This window comes from Mus caroli, chromosome 6 (assembly GCF_900094665.2).
Source record: "Mus caroli chromosome 6, CAROLI_EIJ_v1.1, whole genome shotgun sequence".
NCBI classification, from domain to species: domain Eukaryota; kingdom Metazoa; phylum Chordata; class Mammalia; order Rodentia; family Muridae; genus Mus; species Mus caroli.
In genome coordinates, this window is record NC_034575.1 from 24,240,454 (window position 1) to 24,264,865 (window position 24,412).

The 24,412-nt window shown below is 47.6% G+C and overlaps 1 protein-coding gene across 3 annotated transcripts in view; it reads left to right on the top strand.

Annotated features, from left to right (window-relative positions):
* The first annotated feature begins 4,204 nt into the window (after positions 1-4,204).
* Ccdc136 (coiled-coil domain containing 136) overlaps positions 4,205-24,412 on the top strand; it is a 30,062-nt gene continuing 9,854 nt past the window's right edge. The window contains exons 1-13 of one of the 3 annotated variants that reach the window (XM_029478950.1): positions 4,205-4,366; positions 5,110-5,217; positions 6,862-7,107; positions 7,186-7,260; positions 13,427-13,747; positions 16,779-16,890; positions 17,641-17,809; positions 18,792-18,929; positions 19,254-19,412; positions 19,917-20,087; positions 20,457-20,642; positions 22,175-22,369; positions 22,871-23,095. In XM_029478950.1, coding sequence (XP_029334810.1) covers positions 4,309-4,366; positions 5,110-5,217; positions 6,862-7,107; positions 7,186-7,260; positions 13,427-13,747; positions 16,779-16,890; positions 17,641-17,809; positions 18,792-18,929; positions 19,254-19,412; positions 19,917-20,087; positions 20,457-20,642; positions 22,175-22,369; positions 22,871-23,095 — 2,163 coding nt within the window. In that variant the 5' untranslated portion in view covers positions 4,205-4,308. Of the gene's footprint in view, positions 4,367-5,109; positions 5,218-6,861; positions 7,108-7,185; positions 7,261-10,570; positions 10,698-13,426; positions 13,748-16,778; positions 16,891-17,640; positions 17,810-18,791; positions 18,930-19,253; positions 19,413-19,916; positions 20,088-20,456; positions 20,643-22,174; positions 22,370-22,870; positions 23,096-24,412 lie in introns of those variants that run through there. The other 2 variants (XM_021165613.1, XM_021165614.1) reach the window with 2 other exon arrangements.

A 24,412-nucleotide genomic window follows, 5' to 3' on the forward strand; every position in this document is an offset into this window, starting at 1 on the left:
CACTCGGGAGGCAGAGGCAGGCGGATTTCTGAGTTCGAGGCCAGCCTGGTCTACAAAGTGAGTTCCAGGACAGCCAGAACTACACAGAGAAACCCTGTCTTGAAAAACCAAAAAAAAAAAAAAAAATTCAAGGCTAGCCAATGAAGGTGGATGATGTAACACTTGATGGATGTTGAAACCACACAAATCAAAATTATGTAATTTTTTGTGACTATATACATATAAAGTACAACTTTCAAACCATGGGATTGTTCCTGGTGGTCAGGGTTGGGTTTTCGATAGTTTAGGCTTCTACTTCAAATAAAGGCTGACACAGATTTGCAAAGTAGCAAGGAAATTTTATTCAAAAGGAAAGTAAACAGTATAAAGCAGGGAGAGACACAGAGTAGGGATCAGGGGTCCACAGGGAGAGACACAAAGGATCAGGGATCCACAGGGGCGAGAAACCGTTCACAGGCTCCAGTTATGACAGGAGGCTTCTTGTTATGGTGGTCAAGAAAAGGAGTTTGGTTACTGAAGTGTATAAAGTTGTTCTCTCTTTTGATTAATAAATTACGTCATATAATTATTTCTCACATAACTCTGATTTTAACCATTATACATAGGCTTAAGATGGCAATCAAGAAATTCTCCTTCAAAGTTTACTCAACGACACAGTTTTACCTTTATGTGGGCACACACCCCTAAACCATTTCAGGTTGGATCTGTTCTTCTGTTCTTTCTAATCAGATGCATTGGGGATATATTTGTCTTTTTAAAAAATTATTATTATTGTAAGCCTAGCCCTCAATGGCTGAAACATCTCTCCAACCTCTTTGGGAATACATTTGAATAAAAATAAAACTTGATAATTGTTAGAGATGAAGAAATTGAAACTATTGTTCAAAGAGTAGTGTACACGTAGCCTGATGTAGGTAGGGGCCTGAGGTGTGTTGTTTGAAGAGGGTTGTGTATACATTTACACACAGGTAAAGGCACTAGGCTGCCAAGGGCATCATTACAAGACAGAGGAAGTGTGCATAACTAAACCCAAACAGGGCCCCAAGTCGCTACACTATTCCCTGTCCTAATCTACTTCAAATTTGAATCAAATTTGGCCTGATATTAATTGTCCTGGAGAGATGGCTTAGTGAATAAGAGCACTGGCTGCTCTTCCAGAAGACCTGGGTTTGATTCCCAGAATCTACATGGTAACTCACAATCATCTGTAACTCCCACTCCCAGGGGTCCAACGCCCTCTTCAGTCTCCTTGCACACTTCACACACGTGGTGCACAGATATAAATGCAGGCAAAATGCCAGTACGTATGCAAATAAATCATCTTGGAAATATAGTTGTAAAAAAGTAGCATTACTGCTGGGAGAGGGAAAGTCAGTTTCCTTAAATGATCATAGCCCCCAGGTGGGTGGTCCGTACTCCAGGGCAGGCCCTGTTCCCAGGGTAGGAGGACAATACAAACTGGACTCCATTTAAAAAGAAAAAAAAAAGAAATACAAGAAGACAACTCAAAGCTGGGGGTAGGGGAGTGAGGTGATGGTGAAGAGGGTGGGTGTGGGAGGAGTGGGGACTCAAATGCCTTTATAAAATTCTCAAAGAATTAATGCAAATGTAAAATTTGTTTCAAAGTAAGATATAAACATGGCTGGGGATGTAGCAAGGTAGCAGAGCAGTTGTCTACTATGCAAAAGGTCCGAGGTTCAATCCCCAGCATTGCAAGAAGAAAAAGATATGAGCAGTCTGGTGTGCACAGGAGTGTTACACTAGTCTTTGGGCTTTATTTACTTTTCTGCATGTTGCAAATGCTCCTTTTAAAAATGCTTTAATGGTTACTCTGAGTGTCTAGAAATAAGGGTAAAGGGGGATAAATGGCTGCATCAGTCCTCAGAGGGGATGATCTCCTGGGATGGGATTGGGGGTAAGGCTGAGTCTTAAACCCTGGGGTTACAGGAGGATTAACCCAGATCATCCCTCTAAGCTGATCACCTGGGGGACACACCCGCCATGCCTGCCCTTCAGACACATCCCTGACAGCCCTGCCCCCCCATACCTGCTAAGCTCTTTCTTCCCTTCTGCCCCCTAACTTCACCCTCATCTCAACCCCATACTGATCTGAATAGGGTTTGCCTCCCACTAATCGAGTGGTTCTAGTCTCCCTTGAGCATTCCCTGAGATCAATGGTGAGTGATAGATGACCTGCATCCAGGAACCAGTTTAGTCCTAATGCTCAAGATCCAGGCTCTCCTAGAGAGAGCTTTGACTCCTGAATGTCACAACTGACAATGGCGGCTGTCTTTCTATTCACCCACTGCCAACTGCTAGCCTGACCTGCTGCTGAGACAGAACTGAGACAGGAGCTGCGCTGGGCAGAACCACTGAGCTTCCAGAACACTTCCCTTTAGCTCCCCCATGAGAGCTCATTTCATCATCTCTAAATATTGTACTTTGCTACCCAAGTCTGGCTTGATGATCTGCAAAATAGTAAGCTTGCCCGGAAGCTCTTCTCTGTGGCTGGATCACTACAGCCATGGGTCTAAAGTGGGAGCTTGACCTCTGGGGAGAAGGTGAAAACGAATAATTCTTCATTTTTCTGATCATCAGGCTGGGGGTCAGGGGGAGGAATTACTACTGACTTCTGACTTTTGGACTTTTTTGTTTTGTTTTGTTGGTTTTTTGAGACAGGGTTTCTCTGTGTAGCCTTGGCTGTCCTGGAACTAACTCTGTAGACCAGGCTGGCCTCGAACTCATAAATCCACCTGTCTCTGCCTCCCAAGAGCTAGGATTAAAGGTGAGCGCCACTACTACCCGGCAGTTTGTTTGTTTTTAGAGTCAGGGTTTCTCAGTGTAGCCCACACTATCCTGGAACTCGATCTGTAGACCAGGCTGGCTTCTAAATCATATAGATCCGCCTGCCTCTGACTCCCCGGTGCTGGGATTAAAGGTGTGAGCCATCACAGCCTGGCAGACATCATTGTTAATAGGGAACGTGAATTTAAATTCATGAGTTAAAAATCTGGGATAAACGATGAAGGCGTTGTTAACTTAGTAGGAAGCTTCATGTTACTCATTTACTCCGTGAGTCAGGTACTTCGATACTGAAGATACAAAGATAACTAGGATACTTCCCAACCTTAACAGCAGGCAGTACTCTGATGCTGCCCAGAGGGTCAGAAGACCACAGCAGGAGAGTCTAAAAAAGGAAGGGATGGGGTGTCTGGAGAGTAACTCTCAACCCAAGGCTGAAATTGCTGATAAGCCTGAGATGTGCAGCAGGCAGGGAATTGCTTCATTCCTGAGGAACATGGAGGGCTTGAGAGCCCAGTAGCCTGGGGAGTTGAACCCAGCCAAGCCATGCCCAAACTTTAGGAGTGAGAATACAAGAGAAAGAACTGGTGTGAGGTACCCAGCTTAGAAATCTCTCCACGATTATAACTCGGGGAGCAGATTCCTGAGTATCCACTTCTGACCGAAACGAGACCTGCTGAGATGTCAAACCTGCCTCAAGATCAAGTTCATCTCTTGAATAAATAGATGAAAAGGTGAAAAAAAGCTTCGTGGTTTCCCACATTTCTTGTTGCAGGGAACATCAGTGATGCCCATACTGCACAGGTCACAGAGGGCGTGGCTCAAAGGACTGGGAAGAAAGAAGGACTTGGTACACTGGGAGAGAGCTCTGGCTGGGTGGGATTTCGGGGAAAGCAGTAATGTACCACCGCCTAGCAGTTGGCACATGCAGGTCTCAACTTCCCTATCCGCCAGCCCTGCAGTAGCTCTGGGGTGCTTGAGGCTACACGGAGGGATGGGTTCTGTGGACTGCGGGGATGGGGACGCCCGGCTCTGTGTGGAAACCAAGGAAGTGCGCGTGTGTCTGCGCATCTGCAGGAAACAGTCCATTCTTCCCCCTCCCCACTCCCTGGGTTCTATCATCCGTCAAGACTAGCCCCTGAAGTCCCTAGGCGTGGCGGACCCAGGGTGGCAGAACCAAGCCATCCTAGCACTCCTTAGGCGCATCCTCAAGACCCGGTAGCTCACGTCCGCTTTGCAGGCGCAGCAGACCCGAAGCTGCCTCGGGCGAGCCTGGGGCACTTTAGTGACGTGCTTTGAACCTCTTTTGCTGGTCCTCACTGGGTCTGGAGCCGGGGACTGGGGGAGGGTTTCCGGGCGGCCACAGGCGGGCACTCGCGTCAGGTGGCCAGGCCAGGCCCCGCCCTCTCGGCCCGCCCTCTCTCCTCCCTGCGCACCGGGCTCCCGGTCCCCGGCCCGGAGGCTGCGGCTTCTGCTCGGGAGGCGGCGGCGGCGGCGGGAGCAGCCATGGAGGCAGGCAGCGGGGCCGGCGCGGGAGCCGCGGGCTGGAGCTGCCCTGGCCCAGGTCAGAGCGGCCTCTCCCTCAGCTCCCTATACTCCTTCCCCCTACGGCCCTCCTTCCTTCTGACCCCCTGGTGTTCCTGGTACTGAGTCGGCTCCCTTCACCCTGGCCTCCACCTGATACAGCTCTCCATCTTTCGACCTGGGTTGTCCCTTCCCAGCGGTCACTCCCCAAGCGCTCCCCAGTTAGTCTCTCCAGCCCGATTGTGTTCCCAGCTCACGAGGGGGGCGGGGGGGGTTGTCTCTAGAGCCTGCACCCTTCTAGTTCATCAAAGCTCTTGACCACCGGGAGAGGGTGGGGTGGGCGAGGTCTGGTGAGGGAGGGAAGGGGAGAGATAGAGAAACGGCCTACTTTAGAGCCCCTTCTCTCCTCTCCTGATCCGGCCACCCCTCCCTTCTCTGCTTTGCTATATAGGATCCTCCCAAAACCTTCTTTCCTAGTTCCCACCCTACCCCTCTTCTTATGCCCCAAGCTAAACAAACACTCACCCTCTTCTGTCTGAGCGAGGGAGAGGAGCCGGGAACAGGGGTGCTGAGGTTGGGCCGCACCGGGCTGGGGGGTCCCCTAAATAGGCATGAGAGGTGGCTGAGGGAATAGAATCACAGAGCTGGGCAGAGTGAGTCAGGCTTCTCCAGTGTGATTGCAAATTTCGGGGCTCCCATATAAGAATGCACTATAAGAATGCACGTTCCCCTCAGCCCCAGCCCCCTCTATTCCTACAGTTCTTACTTTCTCCCTGCTCACAGGACCCACAGTAACCACTTTAGGCTCCTATGAGGTATCTGAGGGTTGTGAGAGGAAGAAAGGCCAACGCTGGGGGTCCCTGGAGCGCCGTGGGATGCAAGCTATGGACGGTGAGTTTTCTGAAAAAGGCTTCCCATCACCCTACTCCTTAGCTCCCTTCTTCCTTCCCTGACCCCAGAACTCTGAGCCAGAACAGGGCCCTTCTCTCACTTCATCTCAGGCCCCTCCTCCCTGGTGGTTGAGCTCCAAGCCTCTCCTGGGCTCAGGCATTGTGGGAAGTTTGGGCACATCCCTTTGGGGCGCCAATCACCCAGCTAACCAGGTTGTATGTCCCGGGGAAGCTGCCAGACAGAGAGAGGTCCTGCTCAACCCAGCCTGGAAGCAGGCTTTCGGCAGGGAGCTTGTTCTTCTCACTGCCTGCTGACCCAGATCCCAAGCTGTCTCTTATTTTTAAAAGCCAGGACATGGGCATGTGAACTGTCTTTCTGGTGCCACCAGTGTCAACTCTGAAGGGAACGCCGCAGCTTTAGTAAGAAAGTGCTTAGGAGAGGGCTAGATGGAGTCTATTTCCCAACAGCATTCGTGTGCAACAGGGCAGGCAGTACCAACACATTATCCAGGACTTCTTGTGAAGTGTCCCCAGGCCCCTCTGTAGTTCAGCACAGGCCTTCCCTAGAGACTAGATGACATAAGGGGTCTCAGATGAACCGTATGCTGTTAGTGTTAGAAAAGGGAAGGAAGGCCAGAGACCCAGAATTAAAAACAAAGCAATCCCTACCAAGACAAGATTTTGCTATTTACAGGAACTGCATTGCAGTGAAGAAGAAGAAGAAGAAGAAAAAAGAGTGTTTGAGTCTGAACATGAGGACCAGTACCAAATCAGTTTTTCAAATGTGTCAACAGGACTGGAGAGATGGCTTAGCAATTGACCAGTTCCCGGCACCCACATCGCAGCCCACAGCTGTCTGTGACCCCAGTCTTAGAGGCTCTAATACCCTCTTCTGACCTGAAAGGGCATTGCCCTCCCATGATGGACAGACACACATGCAGGGAGAGCACCCGTATGCAGTAAATAAATAAATGAGTGGTTTAGAAGAGTGTGTTAAGATGGCAGACTTTCTTTGACATGAGTTCAGCCTGACACTCTCAACATCAACTTGGGTCAGAAGGAAAGAGATGACCCTTGTGGCACCCAACAGGGAAACAACAGGTGTAGAAAAACCTCAAAAAGATATTTGATAACATGCATTTGAAAGGGTTCCAACATGGACGCAGTAAACAACTCCAAGTCACTTCCGCCTAATGTTTCCTCTTCTATCTACAGAACAAGCCAGTGTTTTCTAATTATGAAACGGCTAGTACCTTGCAAGCCACCTAGGTTGTTTTTCCCCCCAAGCTTGCTTCATTTGGCCTACATAAACAGCTGGTGTCTGAATGTCTGAATCCTTTCTTAACTCCTTGTCCTACTACCCAGAGTTCAGACTACTAGAGCCAGCTGTCCTCGTGCAAGCTTCTTGTAGCTGAGCCAGCACAAGGCTGCTGGACAGGCAGTAGACTTCCAATATTAGGTGTTTGGAAGCCGGAGAAGGTGCATCAAAATTTGACCTACCAGAGCCTGACCATGAGTTAGGTCCTACCCAGGGGACCTTGGGGGACACCAGGTGATCCTACTCTACTGACCAGGCCCTGGGGAGGTAAGGTGCAGGGTTCTAGATCGGGCACTGACTGTGTGGTGGGATGGTTGTCTCTCCTAGGGGAGGTGTTACTTCCAGCTCTATATGAGGAAGAGGAAGAGGAGGAAGAAGAAGAGGTCGAAGAAGAAGAGCAAGTAGAGAAAGGAGGCAGTTTGGGCTCCCTATCAATGGGCAAGCATCGGGGCCTGAGCCTGACAGAGACAGAGCTGGAGGAGCTGAGGGCCCAGGTGCTGCAGCTGGTGGCAGAGCTGGAGGAGACCCGTGAGCTTGCTGGGCAGCATGAAGATGACTCCCTGGAGCTTCAGGGTGAGCACAGGGCACAGGGCTTGGGCCCAAAGGCTCTGTGCTTCCCCGGTTCCAAACCAGATGTTCCTCTCACTGCAGGGCTCCTGGAGGATGAGCGGCTGGCCAGTGCCCAGCAAGCAGAAGTATTCACCAAGCAGATTCAGCAGCTCCAAGGTAACTGCCCCCCAAGTCTAGACAGAGGGAAGTGGCCACCCTAATCACCTAACTCAGAACCTTTCCCCTCTCCTTTTCTTTTTTTCCTCGCCCCCTCTCTTCTCCTCTCCCTCTGCTCTCTTCTTTCCTTACTTTCCCATCTTTACCTATCTACATGGCGGTCCCAACCTCCTCTGTCTTGCCTTCCTATCTTTTCATCTTCTCTCTCGGGTTCATCCTTTCCCTCTCCTCTTCCTAGCCTCCTCCCTCACCCACATGCCTGTTTACTTTGTTCTGCCCAGGGCCAGGGATGTATGATCAAGGTTGAGTTCCAGGCTGTATTTCTCTTCCTGGTCCCCCCAAGGGCACCACAGGGACCCCCTGGAGGACACTCCAGAGTCTTTGAAGGAAACAGATGCAATCCTGAGTTTGTGCTTCCCAACTCCTCTATTTCAAAGTCCAGGTGTCCTTTTGTCTTGGGAAGCAGTGAGGCAGTGTCCCATATCCCACTGCACTGCCAAATAAAGAGCGAGCTTTTGTTGCTTCTGTGGGCTTCCGGAAGGTTTTGAGGCTCTGCCCTAGAAAACAGCAGGGACTCTGTAGGGAGAGCTGAGATCAAGCCAGATACAAAATATAGATGGAGGAAAAAAAGGTCTGAAAGCTGTCCTGGAGAGAGCAAGCAAACGGAACATATAAGAGGAGGAGCAGAAGGGAAGGGTATGGCATGTAAGCAAAGGGAGATGCAGGAAATGTGGCGAAGAGAAGAGAAATGGCAGGCACAGCATGGGGGCGGGGTTTGGGTGTTGGCTTCACATTGTCTGAGCACCTGGGCTTAGCTTTACCATGTACAAACTTCATTACCTTGGGTAGGCCACGCATCACTGAGTCTCAGTATCTTCTCTGTAAAAAAAGGCCTCACTCATTTGTCTGCCAAATACTTAAAGGACCAACAAAGAACACAATTGTCCAAATCCCTGAAGAGTAGATTCCACATCTGGGCAGGGGTGATACAGGCCAGTAATCCCAGTATGTGGGAAGTAAAGACAAGAAAATCAGGAATTTGATGCCAGCCTTGGCTACATACTGAGTTCAAGGCTACCTGGGTTTCATGAGACCCCGTGTCATAATAAATAAATAAATTCTAAAGGAAAGCATAATAATACAAGTTCAGGTATTAATAAAGGCAACACAGGTATGAATATAATATTCAATATAAATATGTGATATTGATAAGTTAATTTTTTTTTACCAGTAAAATGAGCCACTTCAAGCCAGATTAGATTATATTAAACGCAGGTTTATTGGGAAGCTGCTTTCAGGTGAGTTCACTGACCCCAAGGACTAAGGCCAAGGGAGTCGCCATGGGAAGGGAGAGAGAGGGGAAGAGGAAAAGAAAGAAAGGAAAAGTATGCGCAGAGACTGAAGAGAAGAAGAAGAAGAAGAGAAAGGGAAGATCAAAATGTCTAGAATATATAAGGAGGAGCCTCTCGGGGAAGAGCAGCCCAGCCCCTGGGCTAGAAAGTTCAGGGTTGGGGGCAGGGTATGCCAGGTAGGGACTGAGGGATGCTGGGAGAACCTGGAGGCTAGGTCTGCTTTGGTATGGAAGATATGTCCTTATCCCAGGACAGATACATGGGTAGGGATGAGGTAGGAGTTAGTTAGGTGATGAAAAGCCTTCAAGAAGGTGGTGCTTCAGTTGTGTAATGGGAAGGATCCAAGCATTCAGAATCTGATGGACAGACCTACTAGACAGAAGAACAGCAACAGCAAGGTCCAGAGATGAGAATGAGCTTCATGGGTTAGGGGGCCAGAACCAAGGTCATTTCAAAGTTCATGGGAAGGGCCCTTGTAGGAGAACGTTCCAAGAAGAAGGCAGAGGTCTGCTTAGGGTGGGCAGGCCTTTTAGGTCAGCTGACAGAGCTAGCTTTCATCATAGGAAAGGAGATGCTACAAGAGGCTGGAATGGCTGATACGATCTACATTTTTAGTTAGCTCTTTGCCTTTTTCCTCCCGTGGTGGGGGTTGAATCCAAGGCTTTTGCCAGGTGCTGACCACTGAGCAACATCCCTAAACCTTTGCTTTCCCTTTGCAAGAGAGTACTTTAGAATCCAGGAGGAAGAAATGGCGTTAGGCATGCTAGTAGGTCCATTTAACTGACTTCTTTCTTTCTTTCTTTCTTTCTTTCTTTCTTTCTTTCTTTCTTTCTTTCTTTCTTTCTTTCTTTCTTTTTGGTTTTTCGAGACAGGGTTTCTCTGTGTAGTCTTGGCTGTCCTGGAACTCACTCTGTAGACCAGGCTGGCCTCGAACTCAGAAATCTACCTGCCTCTGCCTGCCAAGTGCTGGGATTAAAGGTGTGCGCCACCACGCCCAGCCTAACTGACTTTCTTGAATTAAGGCAGTAGAAATGGAGATGGTTGGGAGCATATTTTGAATGTGGTCCCTTCATGACTTTGCCAGGAGAAACTGGGTAAATACTGATATCTAGTGGGATGTCAAAGGGAAAGGTTGGTAAGAAATTTGCTTGCGAACTAGAGAAGCCATTTAAAAGTTTTTTTGGCTGGATGGGTTTGATGTCCAAGTGAGTATGTGAAGGAGCCATTTGCATGTATGATCTAGAATTGGGGGTGAAACAAGGGCTGAAAATGAGCTTTGGTAATTATTAACAAGCAGACAGCATCATCTATGGGAGATGGACATTCATTCAGTCACACCAAGAGATACCAGAGGGGAGAGAAAGAGACTCTCCTAACTAGGGGCCCAAGATAGGAGAAATGGTAAAAGGTACATGACCCTGCTCTGAAAGGCAAGAGCAAAAGATGCTTCAGGGAAATGATGATCCACTGTGAGGAAAGCTGGGAAGGCAACGGAAGTGGCTGCTTGGGTCGGCAAGATGGAGAACTAGGAGCCATGGCAGAATGGACTGGGATTGGCGAGAGAGAAACGGGAGGTCAAATGGAGAACAAACTGCGTACAGATCATAGTGATAGCCATTTTAAAGAGAAATAAGGGAAGGTGAGGTGGAAAGGGTTTTTTTTTTTAAGGCAAGGAACCCTTGATCTTGTTTTTATGATGAAAGAAAGGGTCCAGTTGGGTTGAGCCAAGTATTAGTCTTTGCTTGGAAAAGAGTTGTTTTTTTTTTTTCTTCCCAGGATGGAGAAGTCTGAAAGAGCCAGGGAAATAAAGAGTTGTTGCTAGAGGTCAAGGATTCCCAGGCAGATGAGGGGCCGTGGGCATCCAACCCACTCCAAGCCCCGCCCCGCGGATGGAACCTGAGACGGTCCTTGCGCACGCGCCTTGCCCGTTTCCGCCGAGTGGGGGCGCTCGCGGCCTCAGAGGTACCTAGTGTTCAGAGGCGGTTCCGGCCGCCAAAGCCCCCCTGGGGCGGCACCGGCCGGGAGGCGGGAGCCCCCCCTTTGGAGACCGCTTGTGGGGGGCCGCCGAGATGCAGGCCATAACCAGTAAGTGCCAAGTGTCTTCTTTGCCCCTCAAGCCGACTCCCGAATCCTCCGCCGCGCCCCCTGAAGGCCCCAGCCCGCAGTCAACCGGCGCCAGCTCTTTGGAACCTGGTCCCTGCCTTTCCAACTCCTGGCTGGCCTATCCCATTCAGCTTCCAAGATGGGCCTGGCCCCTCGCCACCCATCACTACCCCGACTCCCATGATCCAGGAAGAAGGCTCTTTACAGAGCCAAGTCCCGAACAGCTAGCCAGTGAGGTTTGAGGGTATGCTAGGGAGATGGAGGTTAGGCTGTGCCCCTAGAATGCCCAGGCCTGGGGTCTTCATCATAGTGACCAGTTGACACCCCCCCCCCAGTGCCTCTCCCTCCAACTAAGCTGAGCTGAGGATCTAGATATCACCTTGTAAACTCTTGTAGTGTGGAATATATTTGTGTTGTGGGGTGTTTTAGTTGGTCTTCCCATCTCTTGGTTGTAAACTTTATGAAAACAAGGAACACGCTAGTTTTATTTACTTCCTTTCAAATAGAAAGGATGTGGGGATACGGGTCAGTATGTAGCCATATGAGACGCTAGGTTCAACGTTTAGTAAAGGAATTTAACCCAAAATCCAGGAAGCTACACAACCTAGAGCACATGTTTGCTGAAGGCATAGAGCCCTCTATTGGCCATATACCCAAATGGGTGCTTTCTCCCTTCTTCTCTCCCTCCCATACAGCTTGACACAGGCTGGTCTCAAACTCCTAGACTCAAGAAGTTCTCTTGCCTCGGCCTCTATAGAGTGCTGGGACTATAGACATGTACAACTGTGCCCTTAAATGTGTCTTATAGAACGCCCATGTGCTCTTAACATGTAATGTTGTATATACAGAAGAAACTCAGTAAAAATTGAATGAATGAGTCTCTACCTCCTACATGAATATAGTAAATTTATATTTATTGAGCTGGATTTGGGCTTAATTTCCTTTGTTAAAGGTTGAACCCAGCATCTCATGTGTGCTAGGTACTGAACTACATCCCCGTGCCCTGACTTTCTGTTTGAAAGGAAGTAAACGAAACCAGCGTGTTCCCTGTTTGCATAAACTTTATAGCCAAGTGAGGACAGAACAGAACACAGCCACATGTGCTACAGAGTTCAAGGCGCTATACAAGCCTTGAGGATTCCTCTTAACTTTTGGAGGAGGTGGAGGAGAGGTTAGAAAAAGATGGAACCTGGATGTTTGCTAGAATATGCAGGAGATGGGACATCGGGACAGCATACCTTGTAAAGTCCAGTTCTCTTCCATCCCTTAATCCTTCCCACACTTCTGAAGTCTTCTTGAAATCCATGACTTTAACTCTCCACTTCCGGGTTATTTTCACCCAAATGGGTGCCTGCATCCAGAAATCTGAGATGCGAAACTAGATGTAGTGACTCATGTCTGTAATCTCATCACTCGGGAGGCTGAGTTTGAGATCAGCCTGTGCTACAGAATGAGACTCTGTCTTAAAAGGCAAAAGAGCAGAGGTAGGTAGATCTGTTGAGTTCCAGGACAGCCAGGGCTACACAGAGAAACCTATTTCAAAAAAACAAAAAAGAAACAAACGGAAACAACCTCAGATGATCCCCAGGGTTCTGACACATTTATTTGCAAATTAAACTTTAAGCACAATCCATATATAAAGTGTAGACACATGTGAAAATCAAGCAACACTGCTACAAGATGGAGAGTAAGACACCTGTAATGTCACCCTACTCCTCTGAAGCAATTGCTTTTTTTTTTTTAATGTATTTTCTGTGACTGTGTGAATGCGCACGCGTGCCTGTGAATGTGGAAACCAGGAGTCAGTGTCAAGTGTCTTCCTCACTCTTCCCCTTATGTTTTGAGACAGAGTCTCTCACTAAACCAGGAGCTTCCTGTTTTAGCCAAACTGGCAAGCCAGTAAGCTGCAGGGATCTGTCTCTGCCTGCTCCACATGCTGTAGTCCTAGGGTTAGGGCACCGACTCATGCCAGGAGGTCTGGGCCTTATGTGGATGCCAGGGATCTGATCTCGGGCCCTTAATTAAGCTTGTATGGTAAGCCCTTTTCCCAGACTTGAAGCAACTACTCTTTATGGTTTGGGGCATAGATCTTCGTCGACTGTTTTTCTGTATCTTTAAGTATTTATGTTGTACAGTATTTGATTTGTTTTTCTTTCTCCCTTAATATATCCTAAAAAACACTTTCATATTTTTCTAGTTAGTAAAAAAGGTTTCTTTTGACTTAATGTTTTTTGAGGTCTAAAAGTGGCACGGACATTGGCTTCTACTTAAGGCCTCTTGGTGAGCTATATCATGATTCCAACAGTTGATGTTGTCATCCACCATGTAGGTTATTACTCGGTGTTTTATTATTTTGTGATGAAATTATTATTTAATTTCACCTTGAATTCTAAGTGCGTCCTGGTTTGCATCCTGTGCTTACAGGAAGTTTGGGGCTAAGAGGAGCCCCTGGGGTTTTGTATTTCCTAAGCTCCAGGATGGATAAGTGAAAATACTCTACCTATGGGATTTTTAGAAAGACTTAGGACACTGATAAAATACAACCTATTGGGTGCTCTGGATCTCTGGTGGGGGAAAGACTAGGTTGTCAGTGGCTTTCAGACAACAGGTAAGACTCTTGAACGCTGTGTTTCCAGACTTTGCTCAGCGCATTCACCTCTTGACCACCAACCTTTGGGTGTTTTTTTTTTTTTTTTTTTTTTTTTTTTCAGGTGAGCTGCAACATCTACGGGAGGAGATTTCCCTGTTAGAGCATGAGAAGGAAAGTGAACTTAAAGAAATGGAGCAGGAGTTGCATTTGGCCCAAGCAGAGATCCAGAATCTACGGCAAGCTGCGGCAGACTCTGCCACTGAACATGAGAGTGACATAGCATCCTTGCAGGATGATCTCTGCCGGTTGCAGAATGATCTCGATGACATGGAACGCATTCGAGGGGATTATGAGATGGAGATCGCCTCGCTCCGTGCAGAAATGGAATTGAAGACTTCTGAACCATCTAATTTAAGCATCTCCGACTTCTCTGGGATACAAGGTATGAAACTTTCTGGTCTGTTCACACAGTTGAACAGAGGAGAGGACATTGTAGATAGGAAGATAGTGGAAGAGTAGGGTTAGATTATGCATTAGAAACCTCTAGAAAAAAAGATCCCCTGTGTTTACTTTGAGACTGGAGAGGAAAACTCAGCTGTTACATAACCAGTCCATGATGCTGTAAGAGTTAGAGATGGACCCTGGAGATTCTTAACAGAGAGCTGTCGGCACTCGTTGGTGTGAGAGTATGGGAAGGTCCACTCTGGGAAAGTGTCCAGGTCTGGGGTAGATGCAGAAGGACCTGTCACCGTAGGAAACCCTTCCTGCTGCTGTGGCATCATGGCTCTTTGCCCGAACCTGTTTGGGCCTCTAGCCCAGCTTTTAAGATCCAGAATGCTAATTCTTAGCTTCATTTAGCCCTCCTGAGTTGAAACTTTGGAAGGCAGCTAATCGGAGCACAAGACAGCTGGAGAGGAAAAAAGGTTATTTCTAGTAATGCATGCGGTACTCAAAAGCTTCGAGCCCTGTTCCAGACTGTCTCCCAGCTCGTTGCTAGGATTCACGGCATCAGAGGGTTTGCCTTTATTCTAGCCTAGATTTATGATCCAAGTATAATGGAGGCCCTATATTTGGCCAGGTCAGGCAAAGACAGTCAACAAGGAAATCAAAGAATTGCAATCTTCCCAGCTGTATGAAGCTTTTCAGAAAGAGTTGCCCTTGGCCGGGTGGTGCTAGGAAAGAGGGCAGTGCAGGGGAAGGGGGCAGCTAGGGATGACCTATCCCGAGTCAAAAACCCGGCTCTAGTTGGGGAGCAGGATCAACTCAGTCAAGTTACTGTCCCTCTCCAAGCCTCATCTCTATATCTGGAGTCTGAACCCCACTTGGTTGATAAAGTCTTACAGCAGGATGGGACTCTGGGACAAGAAAAGGGGGCCTAAGGGAAACACAGAGGAACCTGAGTGCTATGTGGAGTTAACTAGGATGGATGGCTGCTGGCTCCTTAGTCACGGCAAACGGGCAGTGGTGAGCTAAGAGCCCACAGCTGAGGAACCGAGGGGAGAATTCTCCAAGTGGGCTTCTCGGACTGGCTTCTTTTGTTTTGTTAGTCTAAAACTATACTAAAATCAAGGGTTTGTTTAAGCAGGAGATCTTATAAAAGGCTATTTCAAGGATTAAATGAAGGTCAAAACCATCAAGTCTTCATACACAGTTCTCATTACAGTTTCTTACTTCTGACTGTAATCTTCAGGAATCTGAGAGTATGTATGTATGTATGTATGTATGTATGTATTTATTTATTTATTTATGACAGGAGTCCCTACATAGCCCTGGCTGTCCTAGAATTTGTTATGTAGACCAGGCTGGCCTTAAACTCACAGAGGTCTCTGCCTCTGCCTCCCAAGTGCTGGGATTTAAGCTTGTGCCACCATGCCTGGACCTGTTAAGAACTTGTGGTTGGATTAAAGAAGAAACATTAAAACTGGGGTTCAGGGGTGTTGAATCCTTTTACAAGTAAAATATCGTATATTGTAATTAAGGCCAGTTTGTGCCTCTTAACTGTTAGTAGAATTAGTGTTCTAAGTGCTGTGATTCTTTCTGTGTGAATGAGTGTGTGCTTTGTGTGTGTTGGCATAGGGGATGCACTGACATCTACACACACTGTAGAAGCCAGGGGTGGATACGGGTATCTGCCTCTATCAGTGTCTGACATACCTTTTCTGGAGACAGGATCTGCTACTGAACCTGAAGATTACCACCTTGGCTAGACTGACTCACTAGGGATCCCCCAGAGTCTACCAGTCTCCACACCCTCAGTGCTGGGGTCATAGGTACAAGCTACCATCCCTGGCTTTTTAATGGGGACATTGGGAATCTGAACTTAGGTCCTCATGTATATACAAACACTTTACCTACTCAGCCACTTCCCCAGCCCCAGTAATATTTTTCTTTTCTTTGAAATCTTTATTTGGTTTTATTTATATGTATGTGTATCTGTGTGTCTGCCATGTTTGTGTAACTGCTGAGTCTAGCAGTGGGCGCTGAGCTGAAGTTAGGTGGTTATAAGCCAGGTAACATGGGTGCTAGAAACTGATGTCGCTCTTGTAGAAAAGCATCAACTCACTTAAAGACTGAGCCATCTCTCTGGCTCTCTGGCCCTGTTGGTTCTTATGCATAAAGAGATAAAGCATGGGTATTTGTAGCAACTGGGAAATTTTAACTAACCCTTTCTCTCTTCTAATGCTTGAGGAAAACAAGCATTTTAAATTGAGATGGGCTTTTCTGTCAGCAGATGAAGAAAACGAATATGACTTGGGGGTGGTATGCTTGCTGGCATGCATGGTAAGGCCCTAGGTTTTATCCCAAGCACCCTTCCTCCTCTTCAACAAACAAACAAACAAACAAACAAACAAAACCCCACAAGGAATATTTATCTGTAGCCAGGCCAGTGTCTTCAGTGTGAAGAGAAAGGAGGGGAGGATGGTCAGCATGAGTGGGTTGTCTCTGAAAGGCAGATCTAGAAGGTTCACGTCTGGCAGGGCTTTGAACTAAAAGAGTCATGGGGGCTATAGTCGTGCCTCAGTCACTAGAGGGCTTGCCTAACATGCATGGAACTCTGTACTGCATAAAAAGTCAGGCTCTCAAGAGGTAGAAGCAGGAAGATCTGAAGTTTAAAGTCAGAGACCAATCTAGGCTACCTGAGGCTCTGTCTCAGAAAGAAAGAGGGGGCGGGGGGAAGGCAGGCAGGCAGGCAGGCAGGCAATGGGGAGGTAACTGTAGTTAACTAGAAACCTAAATACAAGAAATTCAACTTATCCAAACCTTCAAGAGTTCCTAAATGCGCAAGATGATATTTCAATTGGGGCTTCATGGATGAATATACTGGGTGTGTATTCTGTGCGTCAGAAAAAGAGAAGCTATGTAGCCCTTTGCTGTTGAGTTTCCATTCAGGAAATGTTGGGGCTGGTCATCAGTGCTTCTGTCCACTGAGGACGCGCTCATCTCTCTCATCTCTTTCTGCTTCCCTTCTGCAGATGAACTACACCATCTTCGAGAGCGCTACAACTTACTGAATGAGGAGTATCAGGCCTTGCGGGAGAGCAACAGCAGCCTCACAGGGCAGCTTGCTGAGCTGGAGAGCGATAGGTAAAGCCAGGGCGCAGAGCAGTGCATTCTTCTAAGCTTCCCCAGGAGACAGAGGCTGGGATCATGAGTAGTTCTCTGTTCCTGGAAAGCAGTCATGTCTATGCACTCCCAAGGGGATTGAGTCCTCCTAGGAGCAGGCTCAGAATGCCACCAAACTGTGTCAGAACTATAGTTAAGTGTGCTATAAGATGCAGTTTTCCTCTATTCTTGGCATTAGAGCCATCCAGCTAGCTCAGCTTTATATTAGATCAACTGAAATCCCTTTATCATCCACATAGATGTGATTCAATGTAGTGGCATAGAACAGTGTTCCTAATGCTGTGGCCCTTTAATACAGTTCCTCATGTTGTGGTAATCCTCAACCATAAAATTATCTCTGTGCTACTTAATAACCCTAATTTCACTAGTGTTATGAATCGCAATGTAAATATCTGATGTGGCCCTCAAAGGGGTTGTGACCTGAAGGTTGAGAACCACTGGCACAGAGCCTCTAGGTTAGATGTGTCTTGACATCAGAACCAGCCTTGAAACCAGCTAGGTCAGTCATAGGATGTTCCAAAGTTAAAATGCCCATGCAGCGAAGTGCTGGAGGTTTTGTGTAATCTTCTAAACATGTTAGTCTGAGAGGTGAAGCACAATAAAAGGCTCGTTAGTAGTTTTGACCTAACTGGAAGCACTGGGCCTGAGCATGCCTGACAGGTGGTAGCAGGCAGAGTTCCTCCCAACACAACCCTGGGTTCTGGACTACAGGACACGGAGAGCAACAGAGCGATGGTTGGAATCTCACCTGCTACGGAGTACGATGTCCTCCGAGTCTCAGACTTCAGAACTGGATTTCCCAGAGCCGGACCCTGTGATGCAGCTTTTGCGCCAGCAGCTGCTGGGAGCTGAGGAACAGATGCAGGACATGCAGGACAAGGTAGGCGACAGAGAGTGGAGTGGCAGGCTGCTGCTACCATCAGTCTCACCTTTCCCTGGCCTGTAGTAGGGAAAGAGCTAACAGAGGAGGCCTGCACTGTAGGAGGGTATGGTACTCTGGGGTCTTGCCTGACTGAGAGAAGTGTAGTCATCTGTCAGGGGGTGACATTTCAGTCAGAAAATGGACCAGATATTTTGTCCCATACAGTTATGTGGATGCTGAAAACTCTTATCCCTTGTTGTAGTGCACATATTATTGAACATGTGTGTGGTGCTAGTGTACACAGGCCTACTGTGTGTGAAGCTGCCAGCTGTGTGCAAGTATGACACATGCCATTGTTACATAGTAACGTGACGTGAAGAGAGTGCTAATAGTTTATGTTTCTGCCACATTGTGTTTTACTGTTATTTTAAAAGCCTTCATCCTTAAAAACAAAGAAAAAGTGTTCATTATAGAACAGATACCAGAAGGGCAATGGTGGCTCACACCTTTAATTCTAGCACTTGAGAGGCAGAGACAAGCAGATCTCTGAGTTTGAGGCCAGCCTGATGAAGTTTCAGGATGTCCACGACTACACAGAGAAACCCTGTCTCAGAAAACAACAACAAACAAACAAAAAGGCCAGGACACCATGTTATACTGACAGCATCTTCAGACATCTCATATCTGCTGCCTCTATTAATGGCATCATTTTCATTTGTGCTTAGTTCACTGTCAGGGTATATATTAGCATCCCAAGAGCAATAAAACACAGTCACAAACACACGTGCTGTGCTTATCTAAGTTTGTGTAAGTGTACTCTCTGATGGTCACATGATAATTCAGTAGTCTAATGACACATTTCTCAGCATGTGTCTACATTGTTATATGACACCTGACTATATTCTAATTAAATGAATGACATATTTTCCCAGGTCATTGTGTGTGTGTGTGTGTGTGTTTGTCATCTACTACAAATCAGCCCATTGCGTTTCCCACACAGTGTAAGAACTTGTACTGTGAATTGGAAGAGCTACAGCATCACCGCAGAGCCAGCGAGGAGGAGCAGAAGCGGCTGCAGAGGGAGCTCAAGTGTGCCCAGAATGAGGTGCTCCGGTTTCAGACCTCCCACAGCACCCAGGTGAGCACTGCCAGGGGAAGGGAGGGCAGCAAGGCTCAGAGTCACCGCCTCCAGCTGGACATCAGGAGTGAGGCTAAACTCTGCTGGCTCTTACCCTGTCACCAGAACCCAACAGCATCACCCAAAGCCCCTGCATATAGAAGCCACATAGGATGGCATGTAAAAAGGTGTCCTTGTTGAGTGCCTTCATCACTGAAGAAACCCAGCCGTAGACCCAGAGAGCTTCTTCTCAAGGTCTCTGCATCAGAGAAGTATCACAGAGGCCTGGATAGGGCCCACGGCTTCCTGAGAGTAACTGCTCTACCTGCATCCTCCCTACTACAGCATGAGGAACTGAAGAGCAGGCTCTGTACCCTGCAGCAAAAGTATGATGCTAGCCAGGATGAACACAGTGAGCTTCTGAAGGTGCAGATGCAGCTCGAGACTGAGCTCCAGCAGCTCAGACTCCTCAGATGCACTCCTGTAGAGAGCCAGAGTGAAAAGGTAACAGTGACAAAGGCAAAGGGACAGTGGAGGGGCCACCAGCACTGGACTGAGGTTGGGGGGGTGTAAATAACAGGAGCTCCAGAGCTGGGGATACAACTTTTGGTAGACTGCCTGCCTAGCATCATGAGGTCCTAGGTTCAGTCTCTAGCTGAACTAGACTACTCTTGTTGAAACAGAACAAAAGGAGACAAGTGTTTATGAGCCTAGTGTTGTAGAACGTATCTGTTATGACAGAACTGAGAAGACAGAGCAGAGGAATCAGGAGTTCAAGGCCAGTGCCAGCTACATAGACTGCGTTTCATGAGATTAGATTACATTTGTTTACAAACAAGCAAGCCAAAAAAATAACTGTCTTCTTAAAGTTCTGCGGTGGGGGGGGGGGCAAGCAGCAAGTGGAAGGGAGGAGGTAGACTCTCAGACTCTCAGGTGGTCAGTGGCTGAGTCAGGAGAAGAGCAAGGTCATAAAACCCAGCACCACTACCCAAAGCCCCCTGCGTGCAGGAGTTGATGTGCCGGCTCCAGAAGCTGCAGGCCCAGCACCAGTGCAGTGTGAATGAGAAAGAGCAGCTTCTAGAAGTCCAGCATCACCTGCACGACAAGCTGCGGTGCCATGAGTCAGAGGTGCATCGGCTCCGAAGCATGGTGGACTGCTTGCGAGAGAAAAATGAGAAGGTAAAAGGAAGGCCAGGCCAGGAACACATAGCCAGGCAGGATCTTCTGTGAGGGTAAGCAGACTGGGACTGTTGGAGTTCTGTGGAGGAGTTGCTGGTGAAGTGGACCCAGGACATGTAGAAAGAGCTGCTTGTGAGATAGCCACAGTTTCCTTTTATTTTTAAACCAGAAAATCAGTCTACAGAAAGGAATCCTGTTGCTTCCTTCAGGAGGAAGTCTCCCAAGGTCAGGGTGTCAAGCCTGTTAAGGGTAGGTCTGTTTGATTCTCCCTGGCTGGGATGAAGTCAGGGTCAGAAAGGTAAGGGGCGGAAAGATCAATAGTGAGGCGGTAGTTGTACATGGCATGATGGCTCTGCCTTCCTTACCCAGAATTCAGGGATACACCTCCAGCTTCAGGAGATGAAGGGATTGTATCAGTTCAGCAGGGATGAGCTGGAGCGCCAGAAGCACATGTATGACCAGTTGGAGCAGGACTTCCTGCTCTGCCAGCAGGAGCTGACAGAGCTCAAGTCCAGCCAGTCCCTCTGTGAAGAAAATGGAAACTGCTCAAACAAGGTAATTGAACTTCAGAGTGCTAAGGGCTTCTGGCCAGCTTGGGAGAGAAGAGAAGCAGACAAGGGAAGCCGTCGCCCAACTGAAGGTAGAAGACAAAGGCAGACCCATGTCTGCTGGCCTTAAAACAATTCGTCTTGAACTTGACTTGAATAAGAACCATAGCTTAGTAGGAATGCGTTTGATCTCAGGCAGTATGAACATGTGGTTTTTATACGACCCCATGTATATATGCATTTCTACAGTGGTATTATAACTGTACTGATGTCTCACATACATACACATGTATAACTAAACTAAAAAGAATAGAGCCAGATTTCTGAAACAACTTGCAAGTGATTTTAAGGATATGGTCTGTACCCTGAATGCTGATTTGAGTATTAGAAGAACCAGTGCTCTTTTAGGATATAGTCAGACTTGAAGTAAATTCTCAAATCTTGAATTTTGCTTCAAATTACACAAAATGCTATTCTTTTTTTGTTTTGTTTTGTTTTTTAGAGATGAGTGTTGAGACAGAGTCTTGTGTTTAGACTAGGTTACCCTTGAACTTGTGGCGATCCTCCTGCTTCCACTTCTATTGCTCAGATTGCAGGCATGTACCACCTGCATTATGATAGGAACTAGAAAGGAGTGGAGCCCCTTGGCGAAAAGGCATGAGAGTCTTGGGAGATGGTGAGCCTGGCCACGTTCTGTGAGGGTGCTCTGGCTCCTGCCTCTCCCAGTAGTAGACAGTGTCCCTAGGGAAAGGCCTTTATGATATAGAGGACTGAGAAGGTCACAGTCTGGTTGCCATTCCGTCCCAGGACTTACATTTTGCCTGCTTTCTTCACTCCCACTCAGTTGAGAGACCCACTGGATCCCTGATTTGCTTCAATACCTTGTACAGTGCTAGAGCTCACAGGAGGTGAAAGGCATGCTGCCGTACAAGTCACTGAGATTTTACTTGATTTTAAAACACCTGGTTCTGAGAATAAGAGGCTAATGTAGCTTTAACCCAAATTCAGCAATGGCTCTTACTTTACTAAAGGTTTTACAGTATGATTAAGACTAGGGATGTAGCTCTGTGGTAGAGCACTGGCCTAGCATACACTAGGTCCTAGGTTCAATTTCCAATATGGGTGTCAAAAGTCAGGAAAACAAAAAATAAGAAAAAGTATATTCAAATTAAGTCCTGATTGATGAGGTAAATAAATTAAGTCGAAAAACAATTGACAGGGTGGCTTGAACTGGTTTTTCCTGCACTGCTGGGAGATAGTGTGCCACAGGGAAGGAAGGGCACTGAAATCTCTGCTTCTCTAGCTACCCTCTGGGAGCGTGGCAGATGAGTTTAGGACATGGACATTGAGAGTGCAGATGGAGTGCTCAGAACTACCTAATGGCGCCCCCTTAGCATAGCGGTCTGGGCTGCACCAGGCCATCAGTCCAGGTGACTGAACAAGGAAGAGAGGGGGCCGAAAAAGTGGCAGGAGGCAGGGAGCACACGGTGCTGTGCCAGCCCCGTAGTAACCTTGCCCTGCACTCCTCCTGACCCATAGTGTGATGCACTGCTGGCCAGACTGACAGAATTGCAGGACAAGTTCAAAGCCAGCCAGGAGGAGATTGGGCGCCTGCAGATGGAACAGTGTGAGCTCCTGGAGGACCAGAAGAGGCTGCAGGAGGAGCAGGGCCAGCTGCAGGAAGAGCTGCACAGGCTCACATTCCCACAGCCCAAATGTGGCATCTTGCAGAAGGTACTCATTGCCAGAGCTAGACCATTGATAAAGGGAGGCTGCTTTGAGAGGCTTCCAAGTATAGCCGTCCATGGGGAAGATAGGGAAGTGAGCAGTTTCCTTTCTTGCCCAGGTACCTTTTCTTTTCTTACCATTCTCCCCACAGAGCCAATTTGGGTTTTTCTTCATAAAGACTTTAAAGTTTAAAATACATTTATATTCTGAAGTCTGTGCAGTGTTATATATTTAGCTATTTGGTCAGTCTGAAGGAAGTACACCTGAAATCAGTTTGTGAACTGTAAAATATCCACACATTGGAATCTCTTTCTCTCCTTTTTTTTTTTTTTCAATTAGCAAACTTCTATGGAAAGTACCGCTTTCCCCAGAAGGGCTATGTGAAGCAGTGGAGACAGAGCCCTGTAGGGATGGGGCTGAGGAGGGCACTTCCTCCGTGACCATCACCACCTTTCCTTCCTCTTCCTCCGTAACCATCATCACCTTTCCTTCCTCTTCCCTACTCAGAGTCAGGAGCTGCTTTCAAAGCTGCAAGACCTGTGTGAAATGCAGCTGCTCTACCAAAACATGCAGGAGCAACAGAGAAAGCTGACACAAAACCAAGAGTGTGTACTGAAGGAGCAGCTAGAGGCACACAAGCATCTTCGAGGTTTCAAAGAGTCTAATTTCCAGGAAGTGTTGGCGAACCCTCAAGATGCTAAAGGGCCTAAGTCCTCCAGTTGTGAGAATAAGGTAACCACAGCAGGAGGAAGGGGTTTGGCTCTCGTGAGGACAGCTGTGCGGCAGGGAAGCGGCAGGGAAAGGGCTCTGTAGAAGAGCTGAGTCAGGAAGGCCTATTTGGATAGGAAGCAGGATGAGACTGACGCCCTAGTCAGGGTCTTCCACCCTGAGTATCTCACGCAGAGGCGCACGCTCTGCTTTGACGTTTGGATACAGAATGATTTTCTGTTTTAAAGAGCTGAAGAGAAGGCAGCATCTAGAACAGAGTCTGACCACTGGTTCTATCCCCACAACATGGCATTTTCAACATATGTGCAGTCAGCTCAGTGTTTGTTTTGATTCCTGTGGACCAGCCCTAAGTGTGTCATCTTTTTGTATGGACTAGAAAGTCTGCTCCATTGTCAGTCTATAACCTTTTGAGTCTCCATAAACAAATCTAGCCCCAGTCATCTCCAAGGAAAACAGTTGCAGCAGACAGGATCATGGTACCGACTACATTATTTTACTGAACGTTGGGCCAGGTTATAGGGACTAAATAGAAAAATCATTGTTTGTCAGACACTGTCAAGTGTCACTGTCATGCCTGTGAGGTAAGATGGCTAGAAATTTCTACACAAATCTGTTCAGAGTTGGGCAATAAATGTGGTCCTAGGTCTCACTGTGAGCAAGAGCAGGTAGACAGTTTCAGTTCAGGCTAAAACTACCAGTTTTAATATTCCCGTGGACAAGGAGAATCAGGAAATGGAGGCAGTCCAAACTGTGGGACTTCTTGAGCATTCCAGGGGTGTTAGATATCCAGGCTGAGAGCCTGGGTAGCATAGAAACTGGGAAGTCATGTGTAAACGGTTTCCTTGATCTAATACTGAATATGTACTTGAGATATGGAAAACATACTTTCAGGCAGAAGGTACAGGGACTAGTGAGGAGCAAGACCTTGATTCCAAGCCTGAATCTTCTAAGAAACAAATTCATAGTCACACATTTGCAGCTGGGCTGATTTTCTCTTGAGGGGTGGTGGAGAGGACTGAGCCCAAGGTCAGGATGAGGGCACTCGACTTAAGATGATCGGTGTGATAGGGAGCCTGGGTGTGCGTGAGACCCACCTGCACAGCTTCAGGGAGGAGGTTTCTGCCAGAGTACAGAAACCAGCAGAGCAGGAACCCTAAAATCACTTACTATCTGTCCTGGGGAGATTGTTTTCAAAGTAGCAGAAAGCTGCCCCACACCAGTCTCCTGTAGGTTAAGGCCTTGTGAAACAGAGGTAGGTGTGTGTGCTCTTCTCTCAGGTAAGCACTCACATCTGCCCTAGGAGAAGGGCAGCTGAAAGGA